Source organism: Choloepus didactylus, chromosome 6, assembly GCF_015220235.1.
Source record: "Choloepus didactylus isolate mChoDid1 chromosome 6, mChoDid1.pri, whole genome shotgun sequence".
NCBI lineage: Eukaryota > Metazoa > Chordata > Mammalia > Pilosa > Megalonychidae > Choloepus > Choloepus didactylus.
This window is the reverse complement of record NC_051312.1, coordinates 123,423,520-123,450,915: the sequence shown is the minus strand read 5'-3', so window position 1 is coordinate 123,450,915 and position 27,396 is coordinate 123,423,520. Positions and strand designations below refer to the sequence as shown.

Genomic DNA, 27,396 nt, shown 5'->3' with positions numbered 1-27,396 from the left:
ATAGGTGGCACCTTCTACACCAGAATATATTTTTAAGGAGGAAATTTACATTTTTGAAGTCATATAGAACAGTCAGGTTTAGTTGATGGAAGAAAATTGAGACGATGGGCCTATGGAAATCAGGATGTGTTGCAAATTAAGAAGCTGTATTATTTCTTTCTGAAAATGTATTCTACTTAGATTGAAATGAAACATTTTGTTAAAACTCTGGAAGGACAAATAGGCTGTTTTTATGCCAATATAAACTTGGGGCCAAAAGCAGAATACCCACAAAAAGACATATTTGCCATGAGCAACAAGTCAAAAAAGAGTCAATTGGAAATGCAGTCACCAGATATGAACCAAAATGCATAATGGGAATGTCACTTGCTTTGTGAATGATGCTGGGCTAGTTATGGCTACTTGTGACATCATTTCCCTTGATGGTCAACCAGCCAACCTCTTAGATCCCGGTAGTGGTGTAAAGGAATCTCAGATGTATTAAACATTTAAATTGCTCATTGCTGCCCCTAGGGTTGAAGGCTTCCTCAACACCACTTTCGGTGGAATAGTGGACTTTGCTGTCATTGCTGATGGAATCATCAAAGACTGCCAAGAACTCAAATTCAAGGACCTCATTGGTGGTCAGTTTTGTAAGAATCAATGCCTGGGAGCTTCAGAACATACTCAATAATGACCAACTTTCCATTACTTCTGCCATTGACTTAGAGGATGCACCATGGTAAAGAAGTGGTTCCTTCTTTCTAATCCATTTGAGAAAAAAGTCTGCCTCCAAAAAGAAGAAAGTCTCTCATCATTGTGAAGAAAATGGTTATTCAATGGAAAGAAAGAGTGGGATGGGATCGGGCCCGAGTGAGAAGGATGGTTTGGGAATCATTGTATGAAAAATGTTAAATCTGTTACTTTTTCAGGAATAGAGAACTAGATAGCCTGAATAATTCTGATTTCACATAGTTTTCATTAAAATAGCCTGTATTCTCGTTCTTCTTTATCATGGTAAACCTGCTGGTTGACAGTATTTTGGTGACTGTTGGAAGCAGTCTATATGGTTAAACAATGTGGATATAGTGAAAAATTTGAATCAGGGTGTGGTTTATTTAAGAGAGAGAATTCTGCTGAACATTTAGTTTAGAATAGTAGGAAATTAAAGACAAAAAAGTCTCAAGCAAAATTACATTCAGATGGCTTGGTCATATTAACGGTTGAAAAGACAATTGAACATCCTGAAAAATAGCTATTACATGGTGCATTTTTTACAAGTTTCTTACTCCAACATATGTTGTGTATTCATAGGGTTGTTTTATTCCAAAATATTTCTCTAATGAAAGATCCACATTTATATCCACATGTGTACTGTGTCATTTGCCTACATTTTAAATATGCTGTTTATCTACTCATAACAATAAAACCTAAGGCCTTATTTGTGTCTGTAGAGCAGAACTTTTCATTTTTATATTAAAATTGAAGAATTCTGATCCTTCTAAAAAGCTATATAATTGATTTATTTTCAGGTGAGACAACAAAAGAATAAGTTATGTTGTAGATGGTGTCATTTTTTTTTCTTCAGAATCCATCAGCTTGTAGTTGAAAGATGGGAAAACATTAAAAAGAAAGTATGGCTTTTTTCATGATAACGATTTATGTGGAAGAGAAGAATTTGATTCAAGTTTTTGTTTAAATTTTGATAAAAGCTTTTAAATCTGTTCACTAATTTAAATAAAATCCTGTATTATGTGAACTATTTGCAAAAAAATCTGTATTAAGATGTAAAAAGAATAATCTTTGGGACCCCATATTTATTTTCATAAGTCAAAAGTAACACATTTTTCTCTATTTTCAGAAGTATGAGTTGATAGTGTACTTTCCGTAAATAAGGGAGAGATGGATGGATAAGTGGATAGATAAGTAGATGGATGGGTGGATAAATGGAGAGAGGGAGGAAAGGAAGGTGGGATGAATAAATGAATAATGTAACTTGAACATGGAAAAGGTATTCACCTGTCCAGAATTTTCTGAAACTATCTAGATTTTAAATATTTTCTCCCATTGTCCAATTGTGTTTCAGATGATGTATCTTAACGTTCAGGAAATACGTTACCATATACATGGAAACATCTTTCCTGGTAATTTAATATGCAAACAGAAAAATAAGATTACTGTGGCATCCGGTCTTCATTCAACAATTATTGTGTTCTTTCCATGTGCCAGGTTTGGGGGATGGCATGGAGATATAAAGATAAGTAATATGGTGCCCACTAACAAGAAGTTCTTAGTCTCATAGCAGAAAAAGGCATGTAAACAGATAAATTTGATGCAAAACAGTCGGTGGTGGATTAGAGACAGACAAATTACTGATGGGAGCCCATTGGAAGGGGGGCAACTGTGTTGTGTCTTTCTTTAGTACTGTATGTCCAGAAATTTCCTATACACAATAAAATTTTTTCGCCAATAAGCATGTCTTCTCTTATGGCATGTCATGGCAGTGCCCTGTTACTCACACAGGTTGGGTGTGTAGGTCATGTAAAATTCTGTGGCATTAACATTTCATGGCATCAAGTGTTTAAATGTATTTATTAATCACAATACAGAGCAGCTTTGAGTGCTGTGCCTTTTGAGAGTCTGACTTTTCAGCTCTTGAAATCTTTTCTTTTGTTATTGTAGAAATGGCATTTCTTCTCTGAAGCACGTCTGAAACTCAGAAACATGTTTTTAAAGTCACAATCTATCCACTTCTTTCAGTTCAACTCAACAAGCAGTTCTCAAGTATCTGCTATAAAAAAGATACAATTCTAGAGGAGATTACACATATTTAGGGCCTAAAATTATTGTAGTGCAAGGATGATGGTGATGATGATGATGATGATAATACCTGATGGAAAAAATTATAACAATAAAAATAACTAACGCATAGTGCTTTCATATGTGCCAGGCACTGACCTAACTATCCCAAGCACTTTACACACTAATTCAGTTAAAATGACATGTCTCACAAGTCTCACATTGAATTTTTATTTCTGTGGACTTAGGAATAAAGAGGATGAGAAATTTTGTTTAAATGTGCAAGGAAATGAAGTCCCCTTTTAAAATCCCTTTTTTAATTGCCAGATCAGTTCGGCCAGTGTTTCCTTAGAGCCAATGTAGAAGGGCTTCTACAGATGGCAGGATTATCAACAATTTTGAAAGGCAGAGAAGTAGCCAGTGATAACAGAGAGAACTTTATATAACATCTATTTTTTTATGAAACTAAAAAGCATGCTTTTGTTATACAGAAAATAATTCTGTTATATTTTCCCTGTTTCCTTCTTGTCTCCACATCAAAATTCTGAGTGACTGGGATTCCTCATAGATGAAGGTAGACAAGTATCCTAACATTAAAAGTAGGGGGGAAAAGCAGCAAAGAGGAAACTTAAAATTACAACAGCAAGGTCATCATGCTTTCAACATCCCAATGCAGAGCCAGCTTCTGGTGAAGTGAGTCATGAAATTATCCACAAAGACTTCTTAAATTCTCATTAAAATGGCATAAAAGTCCACTAAAGGTGCTGCTAGTAGCTCAGTCCTAATGGAATATAATTCATATTTTCATGGTATAGACGTGAACTAAGACACTGTCTTCTGTGAGTGGAGAATTTGCTAAGAAATTTCCAGTGCACCTACTTATAAGGAGAAATCCATCAAAACTGTGGATAGTGTTTAGAGCCTAGCTGAAGTTGTTTTCATCAGATGGGAAAAAAGGGGTGAGGGATATTTGGAACAGTAGTTTTATCTCAGAATCGCTTGGGGAACATTTTCCAAATAAACATGCCAGAACATCACTGAGGCCCAGCCAATCGGAGTCCTTGCGGGGCACGGCCCCAGTTGATTTTAATGCACAAGGCTGATTATGCACCTTGCCCTTATGCCAAATTCTGTAAAATCATCAGCTGCAGCTCATTTGTTTCATATTTTATTGAATTCTTCCATAAAGTTATAAAAGTTATGTTGTTCCAGGCTGAACCTTCTAAACAGATCTATTGTGTACAGATTGCGTTGTGGTTATTTCCTTTCTTTGCATAAATGAAACTAGTGTGTTACTAGCACAGCAGGGAGAGCATTTACTAGGCGCTCCAGAGGGAATCAAAAGCGTCAACTGCTCCCATGCTTGCCATCGATTACCATTAACATTTATTAGGCTGTGGTAGGCATGGTAAGGCCACAAGGGACAGGGCCAATTCACTTAAAAGGGGGACATGAAGCAGCAGACAAAGATGGGGAAAAGCCTTAAAGCAAATTCGTTTTTTAAGTAATAATGGCCAACAGTGATAGAGCCTTACTTTGTGCCCACCTTGTTCTGAACACTTTACATGCATTATCTCCTTTCATCCTCACAGTCACCTTAAAGGTAGGTCCTGTTATTATCCCCGCTTTACAGCTGAGAAAACTGAGGCATAGAGAGGTCAAGGTCACAAAGTTAGTTAAGGATAATAGAGGCAAGATTTGAATCCAGGTAGCCTGTTGCCAGAGCCCATATTTTTAACTGTGATACTGCCTTTCAAAAACACACAAGGATGGAGAGTACCAGTGTTTTGTTGTTATTTGTTTTTACTTTATAGTTAGCAAAAAAAGTCAGCCCCATATTTAGTGGAAATTTGGGATGTATTTTAGAGGAGAGGCAAGGAAGAGTGGATATCACCATGTGCCAAGAGACCATCCAAACCTCTTTCCTCTTTCTCTCCTCTTGATCCTTTCTCTCTTGTCTTTCTTCTCCCCCCTCCCCCCATCCCTTCTCCTTTTCCGCTGTTAGGCGTTTAGTCTACAGACTAGTGTTCTTGGGGACCCTGAAGTACAAATATGCAGAGGGAAAAAGCAGCTAAGCACTGACATACAAAAGAGGGATGCGAAAAAAAGCACAAGGTAAGAATGTGATGGAGAGGAAAATCAGAAGTCACCTGGAGTGTATTTAAGGTAAATGGAGGGCGGGAGGTGCCCCAGGTGGTTCTCCCAAATCAGGACACCAGTTAGGGTCATACCAAGGCTGGAGGAAAGGGAGGAGGTTGCAGGTTTGAGATGACTGATCCTAGGAGTGTGAGAGAGGTATGCAGGGAGATGCAAACAGCACAGCTGTTTTTATTTCATCATGCTAAAAGGGAAGATGTCACCAGAGGCCAGTGAGGGTAAAGAGAAGCATGGTTCTTAGACAAGATGGACCCCTACCAAATAAGACATTTGTCCCACTTAAATGCCCATGAAATTACAAAATTGTATAATGTTAGAGTGCAGGGGAACTTTGAGATAATCTAGGCAGGTAATTAAGGAAATTTTTAGTCATAGAACCTTAAAAATGACCTTCTACGATGATCCCCAAAATACAAAAGACAAAAGCAGAACTGCTTTCAATAAAATGGGTGTGGGGTGAATGCCCTCTCCCCACTCCTGCTGCAACTACCTGAGGTATCTCTAAGAAAATCTGAAGCTCAAAGGAACACAATTTGGAAATCAGGGATTTGGTCCATTGTCCCATTTTACAGAAGAAGTAACTAAGGTGCAGAGAAGAGATAGGATTTGCCAAATTAAATTCTCCTCACACCTACTCCCATGCTCTCTCTGTACCAGGCTGCTTTTAAATCACTGAACAGAAAAAAATCAACAAATGCCTCTATGTGTAACATTTTATCCTGGATGCTATGGTGTAAAGTTTAGGCTTGGCATTCAAAGAACTTATTGCTTAATTAGGGAAAATTGAATAACCATGTAGTTAAATTGGTGAAAGAGTCCATGAGGTGGTACAGATGGTACATATCTAACCACTTAGGAGTGGTATAAATCAGATGCTCTGATTTCTGTTCCCTGAAGGCTTGATCTCTTCCCTGAGTGGGAGCCTCCTGAGCACACCTGGAGTCATTGACCTTTCACCCATAGGCTCTAATCTGCCCAGCTGCCTCCCCACCCCTGACCCCAATGCAGTAGGGATTTAAGGCCCCCACAAGCGCAGCCATATTGTACAGTTCTACGTTGTGTTTGTGAGTAGGTTCAAGTTTTCAGAGTGGGTTCCTGCCTCATTGTGTTCTTTCTAAGTCCATGTCATAGGAACTTCCTTTCTCTCGGAAGTGAGGTTCTACCTTGCTTTTGTGAGTTCTTCTCCTAAGGAGGAGACTTTACTTTTAAACTCTAGTCCAGTGAATAAGGCCTTTTACCTACTGATCGACTTCCTTTAAGATGCTTCCTATTGTTGGATTTATTTTATTTTATTTTATTTTGTGTTGACTCTGCTGCCTTATGTTGCTTGAGTGTCACTTGCAAGTCTCTATCCTACTTCTTGGATGCACTTCGAGTGTTTTCTGGTGATGCCTCCATCCTGGTGGACTGATGTCTAGTTCCAGCTGCAATTCCCCATCTCCCCTTTGCGTTTAAGCAGACCTTGCCAACAGACCTGACCAAAGAGCTCCTGACTGATTTTGCTGGTGGCTTCTTCTGGTCTTTTTTGCTACTGGACTGACTGAATGTTCTTTGTCCTTACCTGGGTGTGTATGTAACGTTCAGGCCCTTATTTCCACTAAGGGGTTGGAGAGTCACTTTGTTACCCTACCTCGCAAGGAAGGACACAGAGGGACTGGTAGCCTCTACCTGTGCCTTACAGGCACTGAACCTCACCGTGGTAAAAATGTGGCTCTGTGTTGTCTAGACTAGCAGTTATTGGAGAAGAATGCTGCTCTGGGGCCTTGCATCTCCTTCCTCACTGAGGAGGACCATTCTTGAAGACGTAGCATATGGGGCATTTCATCAGTGTGGCCTACCTTACTGACAGCTGGAAATGTGTGGAGTTATAGAAGTCCAGTCTAGCTATTTGTGTAGACTTACCTTTTCCTAGTTTTCTGGGGCCTAGAATCTAGTCATAGACTCTTCTACTGACCACAAGAAAACAGGGCTTAAGATTATCTGCCTTAAAGGGTAAGTAACCTGCTGGATGTGTGTGCTATATCTCTGAGTAACAGCCCCCACTGAATGTCCTTATGATAGCATTTAAGGACAAGCCATGATAAATTTTGGGGGAAGGGGACACTGATGGTGTGTGAGAGAAGCAGTAAAGCAGCTTTTTAATTCTTGGCTAGCCGTCTTTCTCCAGTGGAACTTGAAGCTCCGTGCAGCAGAGAGGAGCTCAAGCCTCAACTTCCTACAGCAGGCCTAGTTAACTATGGCAGTTTGAAACTTCTCCAGCCACATATTCAGGGTACACCAAGGATGGTGATTGCTCAGCTACGTATTACAGACCTGACAGATCTCTCCTAACTGGGCTTCTTCATGCTATCCACTTACAGCACCTGTGCATGACCCTGGGACTCTGGCTTCCCGGCAAATGGCTGGCATGGAAACAGCCTTGGTTGATGGAAGGATGGAGATCTAATGCAACTGGATCTTTGTCAACCTTGGTTATGTCTTTAGTGACATAGTGATAGATCATTGGTTGGAGCCTCAATCTCCAGGTCAGTAGGGGACCTCATCTGGAGACACTTTCTTCTAATACTTGCTAATAATAATACTTGCTAAAAATACTTGGCGTAGCCTCACCCTAACCTAGTATACCTGAGAGTTGGCTCTTACTTTGAATGTTGTAATAACTTTCACAGTCTTTCAGTCTGTAGACTACATTCCATAGTTAATGAGCAAAATTCTCAAGAGTCTCCAAGGAAGTCTGATATGTAGAACTTCCTGAGGATTTGATCACCACAGTCTAGGCCCTTGGGCCAAGAAACACATGGTAAGAAAGGCCCTTGCTACCAAAACACAACTTGTGGTGATTAGGTCTGATTTCCCATGAACCATCTCATCAAGATACTAGGAGAATCATTCATTGGCCTTATTTAACCTAACATCCTCATTTCGTTCCTCTCACTCTACTTTAATTGCTAATTGATAAGGAAGAGGATATTTGTGACCTAAACCTTTAGATTTTTAGCTGCTTTCATGAACACATTTGATATGACCTAAGAAACAGAACTACCCTTGGATACATTATGGCTTTCCATTGCCACAACACCTAGCTCAGGTCTCCAGGTTCCCACGGAGGCCTGTCCATATTCTCCCCCCTGCTGATTAGAACCAGGAACGCAGTGCTCCTGTCTCCAAGTTGCATTGGAGAAAGATGACTGGCCAGGGACTAAAAAGCTGGTTTACTGCTTCTCTCTCCACTGTATCAATGGTTTTGGTTCATAGTCAGATTTGATTTTTTCTTTGTTCTGTGACTTGTGGCCTAAATCCTTGTTCATCTTTCTACTGCTTATCGCGGTGCTTTGGTGTCTCTGTTACTTCTAGCTGACTTTTGTTGGTGTAGATTGGGTTGACTTCTGAGAGGCCCTTCATTACCTTAGCTAGGTGAAATCTGCTCAACATTTCTTACCTAGATACCTCTCTTGGATTCTGAGCAGGAGAAGCCTGGCATCGCTTCTGTGATGTGGCACCTCCTAGAGGCCTCCATACCATCCAGAAGCCTTAAGTGACTAGGGAATGCTTGAGGCAACTCCTCATTTCCAACTGTAGTCAGGATTTCCATTCTTTCTAGAAGTTCCTGCTTTTGCTGCTGCCATCTCCTGGTCATAGGTATCTGCTACATTGAATGGAACATAGCTATAAGCTCACTGTATTCCTTTAAGCCCTAGAACCCCTTTCCTTTAATAATCTATCCTTGACTCCTTTGGTCTCCTAAACACTCAGGTAGCAAGGCTTGTCTAACTCCCTCCCCCCCCCATTGCCTTGAGTTAGATTAGAATCAATTAATTTGAAGCTACTGCCACATAATATTTGTATTCATACAGGAGATGATAAAAGAAATGTCAGACACTCCTAAGCCCCATATAATGACAGGCGATGGAAAACGTTCGTTAATGTGACCTTGTGCTCCACCTATAACACCATGTTAATAATTCAGCTTCACTAGTTCTTGTTTCAACTGATTTTTCGAAGCTATCTATTTGCAATTTGGTGTATTAAATTTCATGAAGAAGAATTCCATAATGAATGCTAATTAACTATTAATGCTTGATCCTGAGGATGGCAACAGGTTTTCTAAAGATGTTGAAAAGTAGATTCTAAGTTCCAGTTAACTTTTTATTGATCACATGGTCTCAATTTCAAATATGTGAGAAATGATATCCAAACTTATTTTTTACTTTGGAAATTGGGACAATAGATGAAAATAAGACAAATAATGCTCTTTGTCTTTTTTATTAATACAGCATTTAAATATTCAATTAAGATTCAGTATACACTGTTTTTAATGAAGGTTTAACATTTATACTTTGTAAATTATTCTTGCATATATTTTGCTTAAAAGATGCAACCACTTAAAAGCAATTTTTGAGTTTGTCATGTCTACATTTGTCTTATACTTGGATAAACTCTGAAATGTCAAAAAACAAATTATCTTCTCTGCAGTGGTATACCTTAGCAGCAATGCATGCAGCTGGGAAAAAGGACAGACTTTGTGTTGGACTCTTGACTCTTATTAACTATGGGATCTTGGAAAAGTTTCTTAACCTTTCTGAGCCTCAGATCATTCATCTATAAAATTGGGAAATAAAACTTAGTCCTGAGGTTTTTTGAAGATGAAATAATATTGAGGTGTTAAATGTTCAATACCTCAATAAAAGGTAGTTTTAGGTAAAGAGGTGTATGCTTTAACTTATAAAATTGAGCCCTTTTATTCATGGGAGAACATACATGAATGTCAATTAATTTTTTTAAAACCGTGTGGTACCTAAGCAGCATATACACTTTATCTTTAAGTCTCAGATGCCACATCTGTAAAATGGGATATGAAGATACCAGTAATTAAAATTGTTTTTGAGACACAATTTTATGGGTTCTTTATTAGTTTGATAATCTGAGCTCTGGATCATCTGGATTCTCGGTTCCTTGGACCTTATGTAATTAATTTTTAATTCAAAACAAAAACCCAAATATACTAGAAATCTTGCAGCTTGTCACTCTGGGACAGATTTTTTAAAAGAGTTCTATGTTGACCAATAACATACAATGCTTTTCTTTAATGGTTTAGCATTTGCAAAAGCAACAGGAGTGCTTGTTAAACATGCAGATTACAAGCCGTGTTCCCAGAGATTTTGGAGCACACACTATAATCCAGTGGAGTTCAGAGAGAAAATAATAAAACCTATATTTGCTTTTATTTGACTCTTTGTGGCTTGTGAGGGCTGGGACTCTATTTTTTTAACAAGTACTCCAGTGATTCTGATACAGGTAGTCTTGAGAAACACGCCCTAGTGCAGTGGCTTCTCAAGTGAAGTATGTGCACAACCTTGGGGTTTCAGACTAATATACTGAAAATTCTATATCTAAAAGAAATTAATCTCCACTCACATTTAATATAATGGAGCCTTCATGAGGTCTATATGTCAGATATCACATGTCACAGACCTATGGGAGGTGTTCTGCAAGGAGTAGGGGTGCACGGGCAGGGGAGCTGACTCTGGCACCCTCTGTCCTTTGCCTTAAGCAAGACATGCTATTTGTACCTTGTAAATGGATTTTGGGATTTTATAATGCAAAAACTATTTTCACAAAAATGGACAAGTAGGTTAAAAAATTAATTCCTTACCAAAAAGACAATAAAGATAATTTAAGCACAAGCAACCAATAGAAAATGGCAAAATGGATGCTTCCAGTATGTGGTCTGTATTAGCCAAAATGTGAAGTAAAAGCAAAGATCATCTATTCAGATCCTCCAAGAAGTCTACACCCCAAATTAGAGGCAATCAAGAAGACTTGATGAAATATGGATTTACATCCAGGCTTACCCTCTTTGGGCAAGCATCTCTGGGTCTTTGAGAGATCAGTGATTGTATGAAGCCATCAAAGTAGCAGGAACATAACAATGAAGTGTTTATAAATTAAGAGAATTTTTTTTCTTGTAGAAATATTTAAAAATTTGTTTCATTTTATCATAACCTTTAAAAACCCATGAATCTTTCTGTAGCCACTCCAAAGCTTTTCCTGCACTTTAAGTTGTTTGCTGTCTCTTACTCTCTTTTACTTGAAAAATATGTTGCAGAAAAAAAAAAAAATTCTTCTGTGAAGTAAGCAGGTCTTCAGCCTCAAGAATATACAAACCATTTGGGGAGAATTAATGCTTACAGCTAAAATCTTATGTATTTGAAAATGACCAACACACAGTCCTTCAAGCAGAGTTTTATGTTCTGTGTTACAAATTAAAGGCTAGCCTCTTGTGTTTTCTTTTGTTTCGGTTGCTTCTTGCCTCTAATTACTGCATGGGGAATACTGTTCTCATATGACTTTTAAAGCTGCAAACTTTTCATTGAATTCTTATCACCATAGCATGAATAATGCATTCAATCCTGAAATGTCACAGTGAACATCAAATGGTTTTATATAATGCATTCTTGCTGAAGTTTCAAGAAACCAACAATCCAGGGAAGCAGCAGAAAAGACAAAAGTTTGGAAAGGAAACTTGATACAAATTTATCATTTTCCCAGGAGGGATAAAATGAGTAGCAGAAGAATAAATGGAGAGGAAAGACTGAGAAATGAAAGTTTTTACCATAAAGAGAGAAAAAAGCAAAACTAGTACACTTGCCACTGGGGACAAGTGGAAGAAAAAAACAGAAGTTAGCTAAAAACAAATAGTTGGTAGGGGTGGGACTGGGGCTAGGAACCTCATAAAGATACGAATTTGAAACTGTAGTAAAACTCTGATACCGTTTGGAACTGTAGTAAAAATGTAACAATGTTCAGATTGTTAGGGCCATTTTTTTTTTTTTTTTTCATTTTTACATTATTTTTATTACCACGGTGATGTCTCCTTGCAGGGCAAAGGCCAGGCAGTTTACTAGTGATTATAAAAGATTCAGGGTCCCTAAGCCTGGGGTTCCTTTCCATTAACTCTCAAGTCCCCACATATGGGGGCAAGTCCTGGCCTTCTTCACATCGCCCTGTGGGTACTGAGACCCCTAAATGGACACAAATGCTGATCCTCAGCTACTGCTTTGCTGAGGGTGATAAGCCCTTTGCGTGATGTGTTCTGAGGAAGCTTCTGTCTAGGGTTGTGCACTGTGGCCTTCAGTCCTGGGGGTTGACCTTTTGGTTCTCCTGTCCCTCTCTGTCTGGAGGTACAGGCCCGGTGCATAACCCTGTCCCTGGCTCAGAAGTAGGGCTTGTCCCTTGTGCCCTTCCCTGCACAGCAGTAAGTTTTCACCAAGCCCTGGAAGATTGCAGAGCCCTTTCCCTTCCCCCTCATAATAAGGTCTTATTCAGTCCTGGAGATGGGAGAAAGATTTTGAGCCTTTCTTGCCCTCCCCTAGGTGTCTTGTCCATGTCTGGTCACACTACTGTAAATGTGTGCACACATGTCCTCTCTCCCTGTAGATGCCTTCTCTCCTTAATTTTTTTTTTTTTTTTTTAGGGCAGTTTTCCCAGCCACCTCAGCTGTCCATGCACTTGACAACAAAACGTTGACTTTGAAGCTAATCCATCTTATCAGGGCCATTTTTAAGCCCTGCTTAAATAGTCTTGAAGTAGAAATATAATAGCTGTTAGAATTCTACCTCTAGATGCTTTATTAGTTGAGAGTACTCATCCTTCTAGCACCTCTTTCTCTTAGGTTTTGAGATACACTTTATTATGATGTATTAACCTCTTTATGGAATGCTATTGTCTACCCAACAGTTGTTTCCTTTTTTTCTTGCTAATAGAATTTTTAAATTCATCTTATTGAGATATATTCACATACCATGCAGTCATACAAAACAAAGCATACATTCAATTGTTCACAGTACCACCACATAGTTGTGCATTCATCACCAAAATCAATCCCTGACACCTTCATTACCACACACACAAAAATAACAAGAATAATAATTAAAGTGAAAAAGAGCAATTAAAGTAAAAAAGAACACTGGGTACCTTTGTCTGTTTGTTTGTTTGTTTGTTTCCTTCCCCTATTTTTCTACTCATCCATCCATAAACTAGACAAAGGGGACTGTGGTCCTTATGGCTTTCCCAATCACATTGTCACCCCTCATAAGCTACTTTTTTATACAATTGTCTTCAAGATTCATGGGTTCTGGGTTGTAGTTTCATAGTTTCAGGTATTTACTGCTAGCTACTCCAATTCACTAGAACCTAAAAACGGTTGTCTATACTATGCGTAAGAGTGCCCACCAGAGTGACCTCTCGGCTCCTTTTGGAATCTCTCTGCCACTGTAGCTTATTTCATTTCCTTTCACATCCCCCTTTTGGTCAAGATGTTCTCCATCCCACGATGCCGGGTCTACATTCCTCCCCGGAAATCATATTCCATGTTGCCAGGGAGATTCACTCCCTGGGTGTCTGATCCCACGTAGTGGGGAGGGCAGTGATTTCACCTGCCAAGGTGACTTCTTGCTAATAGAAAATTATTTCTTTTCCCCCAATAGAACATAGAGGTCTCTTGGTGTCAGGAAGGATGGGCCTTATTCCAGTTTCATGGAGTGAATCATAATTGGCCAAAACCAGTCATGGTAATTCCACTTTCCTGAGCCAGAGGATGGTCTGGGGTGAGCATGTATATTAGTTTTCTATTGCTGCAGTAAGAAATTATCACAAATTTAGCCATTTAAAACAACACAAATTTATTATTTCACGGTTCTGTAGGTTGGAAGTCTGGGTTGGCTTGGCTGGTTTCTCTGCTCTGGGTTTCACAAGGACAAATCAAGGTGTCAGCTGGCTGGGTTCTTACCAGGATGTTCTGGGAAGGATGTGCTTCCAAGCTTCTTCAGGTTGTTGGCAGAATCCAGTTTCTGGTAGTTGTAGGACTGAGGTCACTTTTTACCTGCAGGCTGTCAGTTGGAGGTTGCCCCTATCTAGCTCATAGAGGCCTCTTTCCACTCATTGTAAATGGAACTTAATGTCTTAGAGCCAGCAACAGCACGTTGACTTCCTCCCATGCAGGGAATTGTGCCGACTTGTCCTTCTGACTCACCTTTCTTAGTCCAGCCAGACTAAATTATCTGCTTTTAAGGAATTGTGTCATTAGATTGGGCCTCCGGATAATCCATGATAATCTCTCTCTTTTGAGGTCTGTATCGTTAATTACATCTGCATATTCACAGGTTCCAGGGATTAGGGAGTGAATATTTTGGGGGGCTATTGTTCTGCTGACCATAGTGTGCAACTAATTTGCAATCAATGAAACTGGATGGAAAGACAGAGACTTTGCTCCGCTTTTACAGCTTAAGACACTGGTGTGGGAACATGATGTTAGGAGCTGTGGCAGCTACCTTGTAACCATGAGGCAACAAGAATGAGCTAAAAGTCAATGCACCTAGTGGGTTGAATTGTGTCCCCTTAAAAGATATGTTCAAGTCCTAATTCCCACTACTTGTGAATGTGACCTTACTTGGAAATAGGATCTTTGCCAATGTAATCAAATTAAGGTGAGGTCATCCTATTTAGGGGGGCCTATATCCAATGACTGATGGCCTCATAAGAAGGCCATCTGTAGATGGAGGCAGAGATTGGAGTGACTGGCGTGATGTACACAGAAGTCAAGAAACACCAAGAATTGCTGACATGACAACCACCAGAAGCTAAGAGACAGGAATGGAACAGATCCACCTTCAGGGTCGCCAGAATGGACCAACCCTGCTGACACCTTGATTTCGGACTTCTAGTCTCCAGAACTTTGAGAGAATACATTTCTGTTGTTTTAAGCAACACAGTTCGTGGTACTTTGTTATGGCAGCCTTAGGAAACTAAGACACCAAGGATGGTGGAGTGCAAAAATAAAAAGTGCCTGGGTTCTTGACATTTCTGAGCAGCTGAAACAATGCCAATGATTGCCTTTGGATGTTTTCTCATTTGAGGAACAATAACTATTCGTTTAAGCAGTCAGCTCAGTTTTCTATTACTTGCAGCTAAAAGCAATTCTAAATGATATGTCCCTCCTAGGCCTCATTTCTGGAACTCCACTGTGGCACAAACCTCTACTTTTCAATGCTTTAATATGTAATGTTGGGTAATCTGATAAAACTATTTTATTCTGAATATATACCTTCCGCCTTGGGGCTCAATTTTAGCTTCTCCTTGAGACTGTGCTCAGGATTAGAGTTCAATGTAAGGGTAAATACAACTCTTAAAAATACATATTGTTTTTTCCCTGGGGCAAAAAGAGAGAGAGAGACCCTCCCTCCCCACCACCCTCCTTTTTTTTGAGCATTTACTTTAGAAAGCTTGTAATTGTGAATTCTTTCTCTGCTTCATTTGAGATGTATGTAAATCTTTTAAAAGCCTCTTGCCAGTTTTACAACTTTGGCAGGCACCTGCCTCCAAATTTCAAAAGTAACTCCTGCTGTAAAGACAGGACAAGTTTATCTTTCCTTTGGATAAAGGCAATTAGCAAACACAGATGGTCACCCCAGTTACCAGGTGAATTTAGGATGCGTGACAAATGGTACTCTCAAGTCGTCTTACACCAGGACTGGTTATTGCTTATCTTGAAAACATGTAAGTAATGTTCTGTGTCTATCTGGATATATAAAAGCGTACGATTTATTTCTATCTTTGCAGTCTTTTTAGCGGATTGCCTGTGATATACATCACATTCTGGTTTAATGCTTATTCAATAATATAACTGTTCTTTCTATTCTACCTTTGTAGAGAGGTTTTGGGGTTGGCCAGAGATTTTGTTTTTAGTTTTATTTCCCCAACACCAGGAAGAAGAGGGTCCAGGGACTGGCAAACTATAGCCCATGGGCCAAATCCTGGCAGCATAAGCCCTTGTAACCAAGAATGGTTTTTATATTTTTAAAGGGTTGTAAAACAAACAAACAAAAAATGAACAACAACAACAAAAAAACAAAGAATATGAGACAGAGACCATATGTGACTACAAAGCCAAAAACATTATCTGGTACTTCATTGACCCCAGTACTAGTTATATGAGGGCTCAGCTATCATGAGTTTGAAACTAGGGTTTTACGAAGACAGGACATACTAGGTTGGCAGTGAACACCTTTGAAAAATTATTATAGGTCTCAGTGCAAAGCTCTTCTCAGATAAATATGAATTCGACCTTCAAATTAAATTCCTTTACAGTTCAATACGTGTTGAGTTCCTATTATTACAAGACTACGGAAGACATGGATTAAAAAATAAATAAGTCAGGGTCTTAATATAGCTGAAAATTCCTTCAGGGAGTCATCTTCTCTGGGAGCACTAGTCCATCCAAACTCCAAGCAACAGACAACGATCTGCATAAAAAGGATTATATTCAAAATTTTCAATGTATCCACCTTTTTTAAGGATATGGAGGTGCAGATTGTCAGCAGGTGGTCGGACATTTGGGCCTGTACCTCAGGAGCAGAAGAGGAGGGAAGGAATAAATAACAATTTAATAGCTACTTTATGTATGATATTTTATTTAATTATCACATCAATCCCAAAAGGTAAATGTTTCGTAGTTTCTTCTTCAGGTCACACTCCAATGCCAATGTTCTTTCCACTAAACCAAACTGCCACCTAAACGGAAGTCAGGACTAAAGATATAGAAAGTTATCTCTGGTTTACCAAATTCTATTACTTTATCTAGGTGTCCACCCTACTTAAAGCTTTTTAAACTTTCAGATTTCTTAGCTTCTGTAAAAATACTCTGTTCTAGTTCTGATCACTTGTTTTCAATCTTTCTCACTAGCTTTCCTCCTTGTGGCCACAAACACAAGCAATAAGCAATACTTCATGTTTTCTGTTTGACCCTTTTCTTACTCTACAGTCTCTCTAACTGCCTCCCACAATTTTAAAGAGATTTGTGAATCCTTCCCTAATCTTTCTATATCTAAATCACACGAATAAGGGCAGGAACAGTCGCTAATCACCACCCTCTCCTGTGCTTTTTAATTTCCAATCGTCATCGAATCTATCGTTTTCCTTTCCCTCTGCCAATGGCATGCCCTAGTTAACATTTCATTACTTTTCACTTTACCACCGCAATAGCCGGCTAGACAGTCTTCTTACTTCTAGTTTCTCCTCCCACCTTCCACCAGAAGCGCCATTCCCCGGGCAAGGTCACGCATATGCACCTCCCTCCCTTGCCATCTTGCACACTCGAGGGGCCTCTCCCCTAACTCTAAAGATGTACAAAGAGCCAAGGGAGGACAATTATTGCGGGACCAAGGCTAATGGGGAACAAAGACCTGTTTGACCTTGTCCGTTTTGTGAGCTACCGATAAAATATGCCGATTCCCAACCATTATTAGTTCTTCCAATAAAGCAACTGTAAAAGAGAGCAGTTTACAAGCCAAGGGCTCTTGGCCACGAAGGGGTCAAAAAGATATCCCGAGAGGGGAGGGGTGGGGGTGGGGGCGGAAAAAAAAGATAATCCTGAGAGGCCAAGTGGATTGTGGGAGTACTCTTCGCCGCCCCTCTGATTCCTGGGAAATGTAGTGCAGTTTTCTCCAACATGGCTGCGCGCAAGTGAGGCGATGTGTGAGTATCCGCCGAAACTGTCTACGCCTAAAGGACAAATACCGGCGACCGGTGAGAACCCGGTGTGAGCAAATTTGGAGATTTGTGGCACCCTTCTTCCTGACTGGCGCGACAGAGCGGTAAGTCACCGCTTCTTCCGTAGGCCTCTTCCGGTCTCTTCTGCCTCGCCGGCCTGGAGCTGAGAATCCAGTAAAGGAAGGAATGGCTCCGGAGGCTCCCTCGTGCAGTTCGTGGGCGGTAGTGTGCCAGTGCATTGGGTACTCTTGTAACTGAGATGCACGTGTTTGAGTTCCGTGCAGTTGCTCACGTGTGGATGTTTTTTTTTTTCAGATTGGAGACGAACGGTTGCAACCTGGGGCGTGTTAGTCTGTCGCTCACAGCCGAGTTTTCCCGTGCTTTTACTTGAGTAATTTCTTCGAACTCTGGGCTCCTGGTGGTGGTAGCCTTTGGTACAGAATTGATTTCCTTTGACGGATATTTATTTAGTGCTTGCTGTCCACCAAACACTTTGTTGGTGGTTAGAGGTAGCGTTTTCTCTCAAGTCTTTGCTCTAAAGTAGGTGGCATCCTTCTGGGTGAGACCAACACACCAACAGGTTATTAATTATAATACAATTTGAGAACTGCAGAGATAGAGATACACACCTGGTATTTATGAAAACATTGAGGAATGTTGCCAAAACAATTCTGGAGGAGGAAGGTTTAGGAGGGAAGATGGTGAGTTCGATTATGGCATATTGAATAAACGTTTGTTGAGTGGCTACTAGGTTCAGGATCCTGTTCTGGGTGCTGGGGCTACAGAGTGAACAATACAGACAAAATCCCTATTTTCATGGAGCTTGCTTTCTAATTAGAGGGGGAAGGTAGGGAGTAAACAAAATAATAAGGGCATAAGAAAATACACAGTGTTCTTCAGAGAGTTAAAACAGGGTGATGTGAAAAGTGATGGGGTGAATTTTTTCTAATCGTTTAACTTTTTTTTTTTTTTTAATAGGTAATGCATTTTGAATAGCTACTAAATTCAAAAGTCACAAAAGAGAGAGTTCTTTCCTTCCTGCTTTCCATCCACTCATTGCCCCTCCCTGGAGGCAGCCCATATTACCAATATCTTGTGTGACTTAGGATCTATATTTATGTAGATCTATATATATAGCTTGTATTGATGTAATTTATAATCAGGCCTCATTTGATAGGAACTTAGGTTCTTTCTGATCTTTGCAATTAAGTATAATTTACATACAAATACAGGAACATTTGTTTCATCTATACATACTTTTTGGTTCATAATAAGCTCTCTGTTGAGCGAGGAGGGTGTGGATACACAAACTGCTGCTGCTTAGGGCAATATTCAGTAGGATTTATTGGAGTTAAACTTAGCAGCAAGCAAGTAGCAAAGCATGCGAAATCTCCAGACTTACTGATTATCTCACAGAGACTGTGCTTAGGCTGGACATGGCTGTACTGGACTCAGCATGGCTAGTATTTTAGTAAATAGTGACCTTATTCCCATAACATTTCATAACACTCCCATTACATGACAAATAACTTCCAGTAATTTGTGCAACAGTAGAAACTCCCTGGTCAGGGAAATGGCCTCATTAGAAAGGGGGATCCTCCAGACCTACCTCAGCAGCTCGTGTCAGCCTATTTATTCCTTTGTTGAAGTGACTCATACCTGCTGGGTCAGAGCATTTCCAAGCCACTGAACAGGGAAGAAATGAGCTCCCAGGGCTATCTGGATTGTTCTTTCTTCACATGCAAGCATATTGCATAACTGAAAGAGGGCAAAGCAAAAGAGGATAACAAAATGTGGCTATAAGGCTCCATCTGCTGGTATTTGGACTCTTGGCAGCAGACTTTTAAAAAGATGTTTTCAGCATTTTTCTTTTGCATCTCCATTTTGCAGTTATTGCTCATGTGAAATATTAAGAAAAAATTCTGTAGTGCACTCATTCTCCATTGCATACTACAAACTTGCTTTTCCAAAGATGATGCTCTTGGAATGGGATGGTTATAAAATAGCTCCTTTGCAGGCCCTCAGCTTTTCTTTGTCTTCCTTAATCATTCTGATCTGACTCTTGGAAATTAACAGTAATGTAGTAATAGACGCATTTTATTCCTAATAAAGCTATGAGATAGGCACTATATTTATTATCCCTGTTTTACAGATGAAGAAACTGAAGCAAAGAGATGATGAGTTACTAACTCACCAGGATCGTACAGCTAATAGTGGTGGATCTGAGATTTGAACTTAGAACCTGGACTCTTAACACTGCGTTATACTGTCTCATAGCACTAAACGAAGCTCTGGGGGAACAAAGAAAAAATTTATTTAATCCCTGTCATCAAAGAGTCCATGGTCCAGTGGAAAGGGATAGACATAAGAACAAATAATTAGTACATTGTTAAAAAATACTGTCTTCTTCCTGCCCAGTGACTCCTAAAGCTGTTTAACTTCAATTCCTCTCCTGAGAGCCACTTCATATTGTCAACTGCCAGCCAGATATTGCATCTATATACCTGGTTAGTACCTCAAACATGTTCTGTCCTAAATCTGACCTGACCTCCCTTGCAGAATAGCTGTTCCTGTGTTTCCAGTTTTAAAATGACATTACTAATCTTTCCGTCATTCAGGCTTCAATAAAACTCATCTTTGATTATTCTCTCCCTCACTTCTGAGTAGTCATCAAGGGCTATTAATTCTACCTGACCACTCCCCCTTCCTCCTCCATTCTTCCTGCTCCCTTCACCTTAGATCAGGTTAGCATTTTCACTTGCCAAGCCTGATTACTGGTCTCCTTGCCTCTCATCTGCTTACTGTGCTCTCCAGCCAGCCTACCTTACCAACCTTCCTTCTTATCACTTGTACCCTGTGTGCTAGTTAAGCTAGGCAACTGGCTGTTCTTTCAATAGGCTTGGCATTTTTTTCCCTATACTTAAAGATTTGTAATTAGAGTTTTGTCTGTTAGTGAGCTGTTTTAGAATATGATTTTATTTAACCCTCTAAATTTATTTTGTTTGTTAACTTTAAAGGCTTTGAAGTATGTAGAGAGTGGGTCAGCAAACACTCTGCTTCGAAAAATTATGCTTACCCCTCGCTATCTTTGCCAGACATGTCCAATCCCGGTTTTGCCTTCTACTCTTTATTGCCTCACTAGATTCCTTCCCTTCCATATGACTCTATATTCTTATCCTTCAGTACTCAGCCCAAATCCCCCTGTGTTTTGAAGTCTTCCCAATATTTTCCAGTTAACATTGATCTTATTTTTTTTGTTTCTAATTTGCCATACCTAAAGACTGTACCATTAACATTTAATTATATAAGCTTGCATCAGTTCTTACTTTGTTTAGTGTTTGTTTTCTTCAACTAAATTATAAACTTGTTGGAAGCATAAACTTGTCTTATAGTTGTATATTGCAGAATTTTGAGACCATAATAGGCATGTGTGTATTCCTCATTTGTCATTTATCCTTTCAAAAATAGTATGAGTTGAATATCTACAGTGTGTTGGTGTTACTGTGTCCCTTTCATATAATATTACTTTCTCTTCTCTACAGAAATGACCAAAACCTGAGTTTTGTGTTTATCCTTACCTTGCTTTTCTTTTTAGTTTTATATGGCTTGCTTTTGGACGTTGTTGAGCCTTATGTAAATAGACTATATACTGTATATTCTTCTGTGAATTGTTTTATCTATCTATCTATCTATCTATCTATCTAGCCAGCCTAACATTGTATTTGTGAAATCTTCTGTGGCATGTTTTACCTACTGTTTCATAAGTAAAGAGATGTAGAATCTATAGGTAAAATAGCTCACTTAATATTGGAACTAAAGCATTGGGACATTTTTTAGAACCTTTAGAGATGCTATTGGATGTTCTTACCTCTTTGTTACCTTAGATATTCCTTTATTGTCTCTGCATCTGTTTGTTCACTCTTCTGTTGGTTGGTGAAAGGTAAACTACGCGTTTTTTTGAATTGTCACATAGATAAACTCTAAAATATGAATGGCATCATTATCATTGCTTCTTCAGGACTTTTGAGATTGTTTATTTTTCTCTCTCTCTTTTTTTTTTGCAGTATTGCTATGGACAGCAATCACCAAAGTAATTACAAACTCAGTAAAACTGAGAAGAAGTTCTTAAGGAAACAGATTAAAGCCAGTCATACTTTGCTGAGACACGAAGGCATCGAGACAGTATTATATGCCACTCAGGTTACCTAAAACTATTACTATCATTTGAATATAAATGCATTGCCATGCTAATATATTATGTATTAATAATTGCTCAGAGAAGAAGGCTGTAATTGTTCAGTCATGTGTTTTATATGTATATATACACACACACATATATATACATATACATACATACATATAAATGATAGGACCTGCTAACTTTCTAGTCAGACTAGTCAATAGGTTGAATTCCCATTGATTGTTTTGGTTGAACTAGAAGACATTGTAGGTATAGCTTAATAGTAATATGAACAACTTTTTTCAGTTTATAAAGCACAATATAGTCATTATTATATTTAATTCCCTAAAAATTTCTGTGTGGTGGATGGGAAAACTAAGGTTCTGAGAGGTTGTGATATGTCCACTGATATTAACTAGTAAGTGACTGAATAGAAACATAAAGCTAGGATTTTTGTATCCTAATCTTGCAATCTTCTTTCCTTTATACCTGACTTCATTTGTATTATAAAGTATTTTGATTATATGCTATAAAACATTTTTCACTTATTAGACCTTATTTACAAAGCGTTTCATTATTTGATGTCAATAGTTAAATGAATGATATATATATGAGGGACTTGGAGACTTCCTGGGCTATGAATTGGAAGAACTTGGTTTAACCCTTAACTTCTCCACTTATTTGAACATGAGCAGTACCCTTTGACCTTGGCTTTCTTCATTTGTAAGATACTGCATGCCTTTGTACTCTTTTGGATTGTTAAAAAAAACTTGATCATGACAGTATTTACTACACATTAAAATATTACATGAATATAAGTTATATTCATTTTGGTTCATAAAATTACAGAATAAGAGTAAAAAAGAAGCTTAGAGATCATCTAACTGAGGTTCTAAAACATACGACTGGAAGACAGAGTTGGCATTAAAACTTAGGTCTTGACTCTTACATCGATACGCTTTTTGTATTACACTGTCTTCTGTGCTGTTTCGTAGCTTGGGAATTAGCAGTCTGTTGAGGGGAAATTTGATTTTAATAGATGAAAGTCCCATTCTTGGAGTTAAATATTAATGACTGTGGAGAATTTAAACCAAATTCCTATAGAAGGGATGGAATGAGATGACAGATTTAGAATCAATATATTTGTACATACTTAACTGTTTCAGCCAAGAGCCATTGAGGCTGTGATGCATCCAGTAGATTAAACTAACATACCCTTCTCTTAACTTGCCTTCTTTTCCTTAAAAGGATGTTGAAGAGAAGTAGTAAGAAAAGAAATGGGTTGAGTTTTCTTTACTGACTCTGAAGCTTGTTTTGATTGGGTCTGTCTTTTCTTTAGGGTCTTCAGAAACCTTCATCCTACCTTCATGGCTTCCAAAGCAGCTTTTTATTTGGGATTTGATTAATTGTTCTCCACCATATTTTTAAAGGAAAATAATTGAATTGTAAAGGGACCTCTGATTATATCTTATCTATCCAGGGAAGAACAAACACTTTAACTGATTTTTTTTTTTTTTTAATTAAATTCAATTTTATTGAAATATATTCACATACCATACAGTCATCCATGGTGTACAATCAGCTGTTCACAGTACCATCATACAGTTATGCATTCATCACCCCAATCTATTTCTGAACATTTTCCTTACATCAGAAAGAATCAGAATAAGAATAAAAAATAAAAGTAAAAAAGAACACCCAAATCATCCCCCCATCCCAACCTATTTTTCATTTAATTTTTGTCCCCATTTTTCTACTCATCCATCCATACATTCCTAAGATTTGAGAAGATGGCCATGTTTTTGTAACATGGCTATATATAATTACGTTATTTTGGTACTTTAATTAATAAACCTCATTGAATGAAGTGCAGGGGCAAGCCATCTGAGACTAAATTTTTCACTGTATTATATATCATTGAGAATTGTGTTTATCGTATACACATGTATACTTGCATATGTATTAAGTATTGGCTGTCTCATGACAGAACAGAATTTTATTTATTATCCAATTTTATAATAATTGATCATAGTCTTTTTAAAACAAGGTTCTAGATATTCCCAGTTTGAGTATATGAAATTAATATGTTATGTACTAATCTCAGCTTAGTTTAAATCGGGGGTTGGCAGAATGCTACACTCAGGCTGAGTCTGTCTTGTGAGCTAAGGATGGTTTTTACTTTTTTAAAAGGTTGCTAAAAACACAAATAACCAAAACTATGCAACAGAGACTTAGGTGGCTTGTAAAACCTAAAATATTTATCTGGCCATTTTCAGAAAAAGTTTGCTGACATCTGATATAAGTGATGAAATTGTTGAAAGTAGGCTGTAAATGGTTTACTTTTATTATATTTCAAAGTTTTTAGAAGTTATAGATCATAAATTGAAGATCTTAATCAAGACTGTAGAATGTTTTTTAAGTTCAAAGACTAAGGGCATTAGGCAATAAGCATCAGAAAGCTGCAAATGATTATGAAAATTACAAAGGAAGTTTGAAATACTTAGAGGAAAATTTCTTATATTATATTGAATAGAACCTGTAATTGATTTTTCTTATATCTAGAACCTTTACTTTTAGGTTTCAGTAAAAATTGTAGAATGATTATATCAGAAATGTGGATTCTGGAAAATGACAAAAATGGGCTTGAAACAGAAGTACTTTTTAGTCTCCAAATATTTAGTAAATTGATTTACCTATTTTTTATGAAATTAGCAAACCAAATAACCATCACAAAGAAAACTTTTACCTTCCTTAATTACACCTTTGTAAAAATATAATCTTATTTAATAATAAACAGGTTATCAGTATATTAATTGCTCATGTTACTTTTCTTTTTCTTCTTTTTTTTTAAGAGTCTGGTTGTTGCCAATGGTGGTTTAGGTAATGGCGTGAGTAGGAATCAACTGCTTCCACTTTTAGAGAAATGTGGACTGGTGGACGCTCTCTTAATGCCACCTAATAAGCCCTACTCATTTGTAAGATACAAAACTACAGAAGAATCCCAGAAAGCCTATTTTGCCCTCAATGGAAAAGAGATAGAGGATGATTTAGGACAAAAGATCATTCTGTACTTGAATTTTGTGGAAAAAGGTATTATCATATGGGTACCTGTTTAAAAATGGTTCTTGCTATTGTGAGTTTTCATTTCAAAGACCTAAGTTGGGGAGAGCGCTCAGTTCTTTGGAAATAAAATAGGACATCAAGTAAGCAGCTCCTGTTCATTTAGCAGACATTCATTAAGCTTCTAGTTTGTGCCAGGCAAGGGACTAGAAGTTGTAGTACAGAAGAGAACATGACATAACCTGCCTTTAAGGAGGTGATCCCACCAACATAACTATATTTATTATACATATTACTTATTTTGGAACCCACCTATATTATTGTATTTTTTAAAGTTTAATGTTGATGATTCAGAGCACCAGTTTATTTCATGGTGTCTGCCCAGAAACTTTCAACTAATCACTTAAGAATTAATTGTGATCCAGAAGATTATGTGCCAAGCTTTATATTTATAGAGGACCACCTTTAGCCTCCAGAGATACTTAAAGCTTTGTAATGGCGCCATCCAGTAGAACTTTCCTGGATGATGGAGATGTTCTACTTTTGTCCAATACAGTAGCCACTGACTAGTGTGACTAAGAAACTGAATTTTAAATTTCATTTAACATTATTAACTTAAATATTAATTTAGTTAGTTTAAATAATAGTTGTATAGTCTGATTTATAGAATTACTATAGGGATTTTTTCACCTTGTCAACTCTGCCCCATGGAAATGAGATGAATTGAGATGAACTTTGATTTAGACATCTAAGATCCTTCTATTATATTTATTTGCCACCAAGGTAGACAATAAAAAAAGCTCTGTTTAGATGTCCTAGGAAGGTGGGTAGGAGGGGATAAACTGACCAAGTTTGTTTTTGTAAAATAAGACCCAAAGGAAAACTTTTAAAGACATATTTTTGAATTTATACTTCTCTCCTTGGTGTTTATATGTATTAGATTTTAAATCTGACTTAAACTTTACAGATCTAGACTGTCTCCATATTTTACACTTCTATATCTGGTTTTTTCCACCATTCAGTATGATGAACACTAAGAAATTGCAATAAAGTGAGGGTTGAAGTGTTCTTTATTTGAAATCCTATATTAGATCCAAATGTCCTTCTAAGACTCTTGTGATCACTTTAACAAACTTCTCATTTTTAATTGAAAGAACTATGTCGTAAGTGCTTTGATATTTGTAACAGATAGCCCCTAAATACAGCAAGCATTTTTAGTTATTTTTTTTAAACTTAAGTATTTGATTTTGTCTTCGTGAGAAGAAAGCAAATTTATATGCTTGTTGTATAAATTACCTACAATCATGTCATTAGTTCTTTAGAAAGTTGTATGTTATTTTACATTTTTCTGTTACTTGACGATAGATAAAATCAAGAGCCTAGGAGCAAAAATGAGCATTTAAATTTCTATATTAAAAATTTAGAAACAATATGACTTTTTAAAATAGAGGGGAATAGTGTAGAAATTTTGAGAAATCTTGCATCTTAGTGAGATTTGGAAAGTGACTCAATCTGTTCAAACAGAATACTTTAATATTGTTCTGTTTACTGTTGGTAATTGCTGTGGACAAAATGTATAGTCTGTTTTTTTTTACACTTCTAATGTATCATGTGCCTTTTAGAATTCTTATTTCTGAAAATGAGGATTGGGAACTTTATGAGTTGATGAATGGATATTGGAGAAAATTATTTGTATTCAGTTTTGTATGTGACTACTTTAATTTGGTGCCTCACAGTAGAATGGAATGAGTTGGGGCTTCAAACCTTACCTCCAGGCCTGATGGTAGTGGAAGAAATTATTTCTTCTGAGGATGAGAAAATGCTTTTGAAAAGCATTAATTGGGCAGAAAATACAGATAACCGAAATGGTAAGTAAAACTTTTGAACTCTTGATATTTAAGTGTCTGCAAAATGCCATCTCACTGCCCCTATTTCTGGTCTTTCCCTTTGGTTTATTGAAACTCTTAATATTTCCTCAAAATTACTGAAAGTAGCCTGCATCCAGTGTGAGTCAAGTCATACCAACAATTCTTGGGAGCATTAAAAATGAATAACATTTATATAGATATCAGTTTTCAGTTCAAAATGGATTAATAGTATTAGCTGACATTTGTGTAGCTAACATTTATAAGCTCTTTCACATATATTATCTTATCTGGTTCTCTTCACAATAAGGCAGATTTCCTATAAGGAATCAGCAATTCAATACCGTACCATTATAATATAGTATTATTAAATGGAATAATTTAAAACTTGTATTTTAAAATAAAATATTCCCATGAATCTTAATGGAATCTGTAATGCTCTTGGGTATCTACTCTGATTCTTTCCAGATGATTAGAGTGTTGTGAGTGGCATTTTTTTGTGATTGGGTGAAAATCTTTAGGTGTTTGTTACAGTTTTAGACCTGAAAGAATGGGAGGTACAAGGCAGAATGGTTAATTTTATTAGAGGTGGAAATTTTGCAGTTAACAGAAGGTACCATTACTAAAACTAATCCTTTATGTTGACTTTGAAATATATACGAAGGAACTCCATTCTTTTTCTCTCAAATAATTTACTTTCTTCTCTTCATACAGTTCAAAAATCTTTAAAACATAGAAGAGTAAAACATTTCGGCTATGAATTCCACTATGAGAACAACAATGTAGATAGGGGTAAGCCACTACCTGGAG

At 37.7% G+C, this 27,396-nt stretch overlaps 1 protein-coding gene across 7 annotated transcripts in view; it reads left to right on the top strand.

Annotated features, from left to right (window-relative positions):
* Positions 1–17,446: 17,446 nt before the first annotated feature.
* Positions 17,447–27,396, top strand: part of ALKBH8 (alkB homolog 8, tRNA methyltransferase) — a 78,867-nt gene continuing 68,917 nt past the window's right edge. Inside the window, exons 1-7 of one of the 7 annotated variants that reach the window (XM_037841318.1) lie at positions 17,447–17,585; positions 17,797–17,872; positions 19,900–19,988; positions 21,546–21,681; positions 24,514–24,751; positions 26,458–26,589; positions 27,301–27,396. In XM_037841318.1, the coding sequence (XP_037697246.1) occupies positions 21,553–21,681; positions 24,514–24,751; positions 26,458–26,589; positions 27,301–27,396 (595 nt within the window). In that variant the 5' untranslated portion in view covers positions 17,447–17,585; positions 17,797–17,872; positions 19,900–19,988; positions 21,546–21,552. Of the gene's footprint in view, positions 17,586–17,796; positions 18,183–18,477; positions 19,989–21,545; positions 21,682–24,513; positions 24,752–26,457; positions 26,590–27,300 lie in introns of those variants that run through there. The other 6 variants (XM_037841315.1, XM_037841317.1, XM_037841316.1 and 3 more) reach the window with 6 other exon arrangements.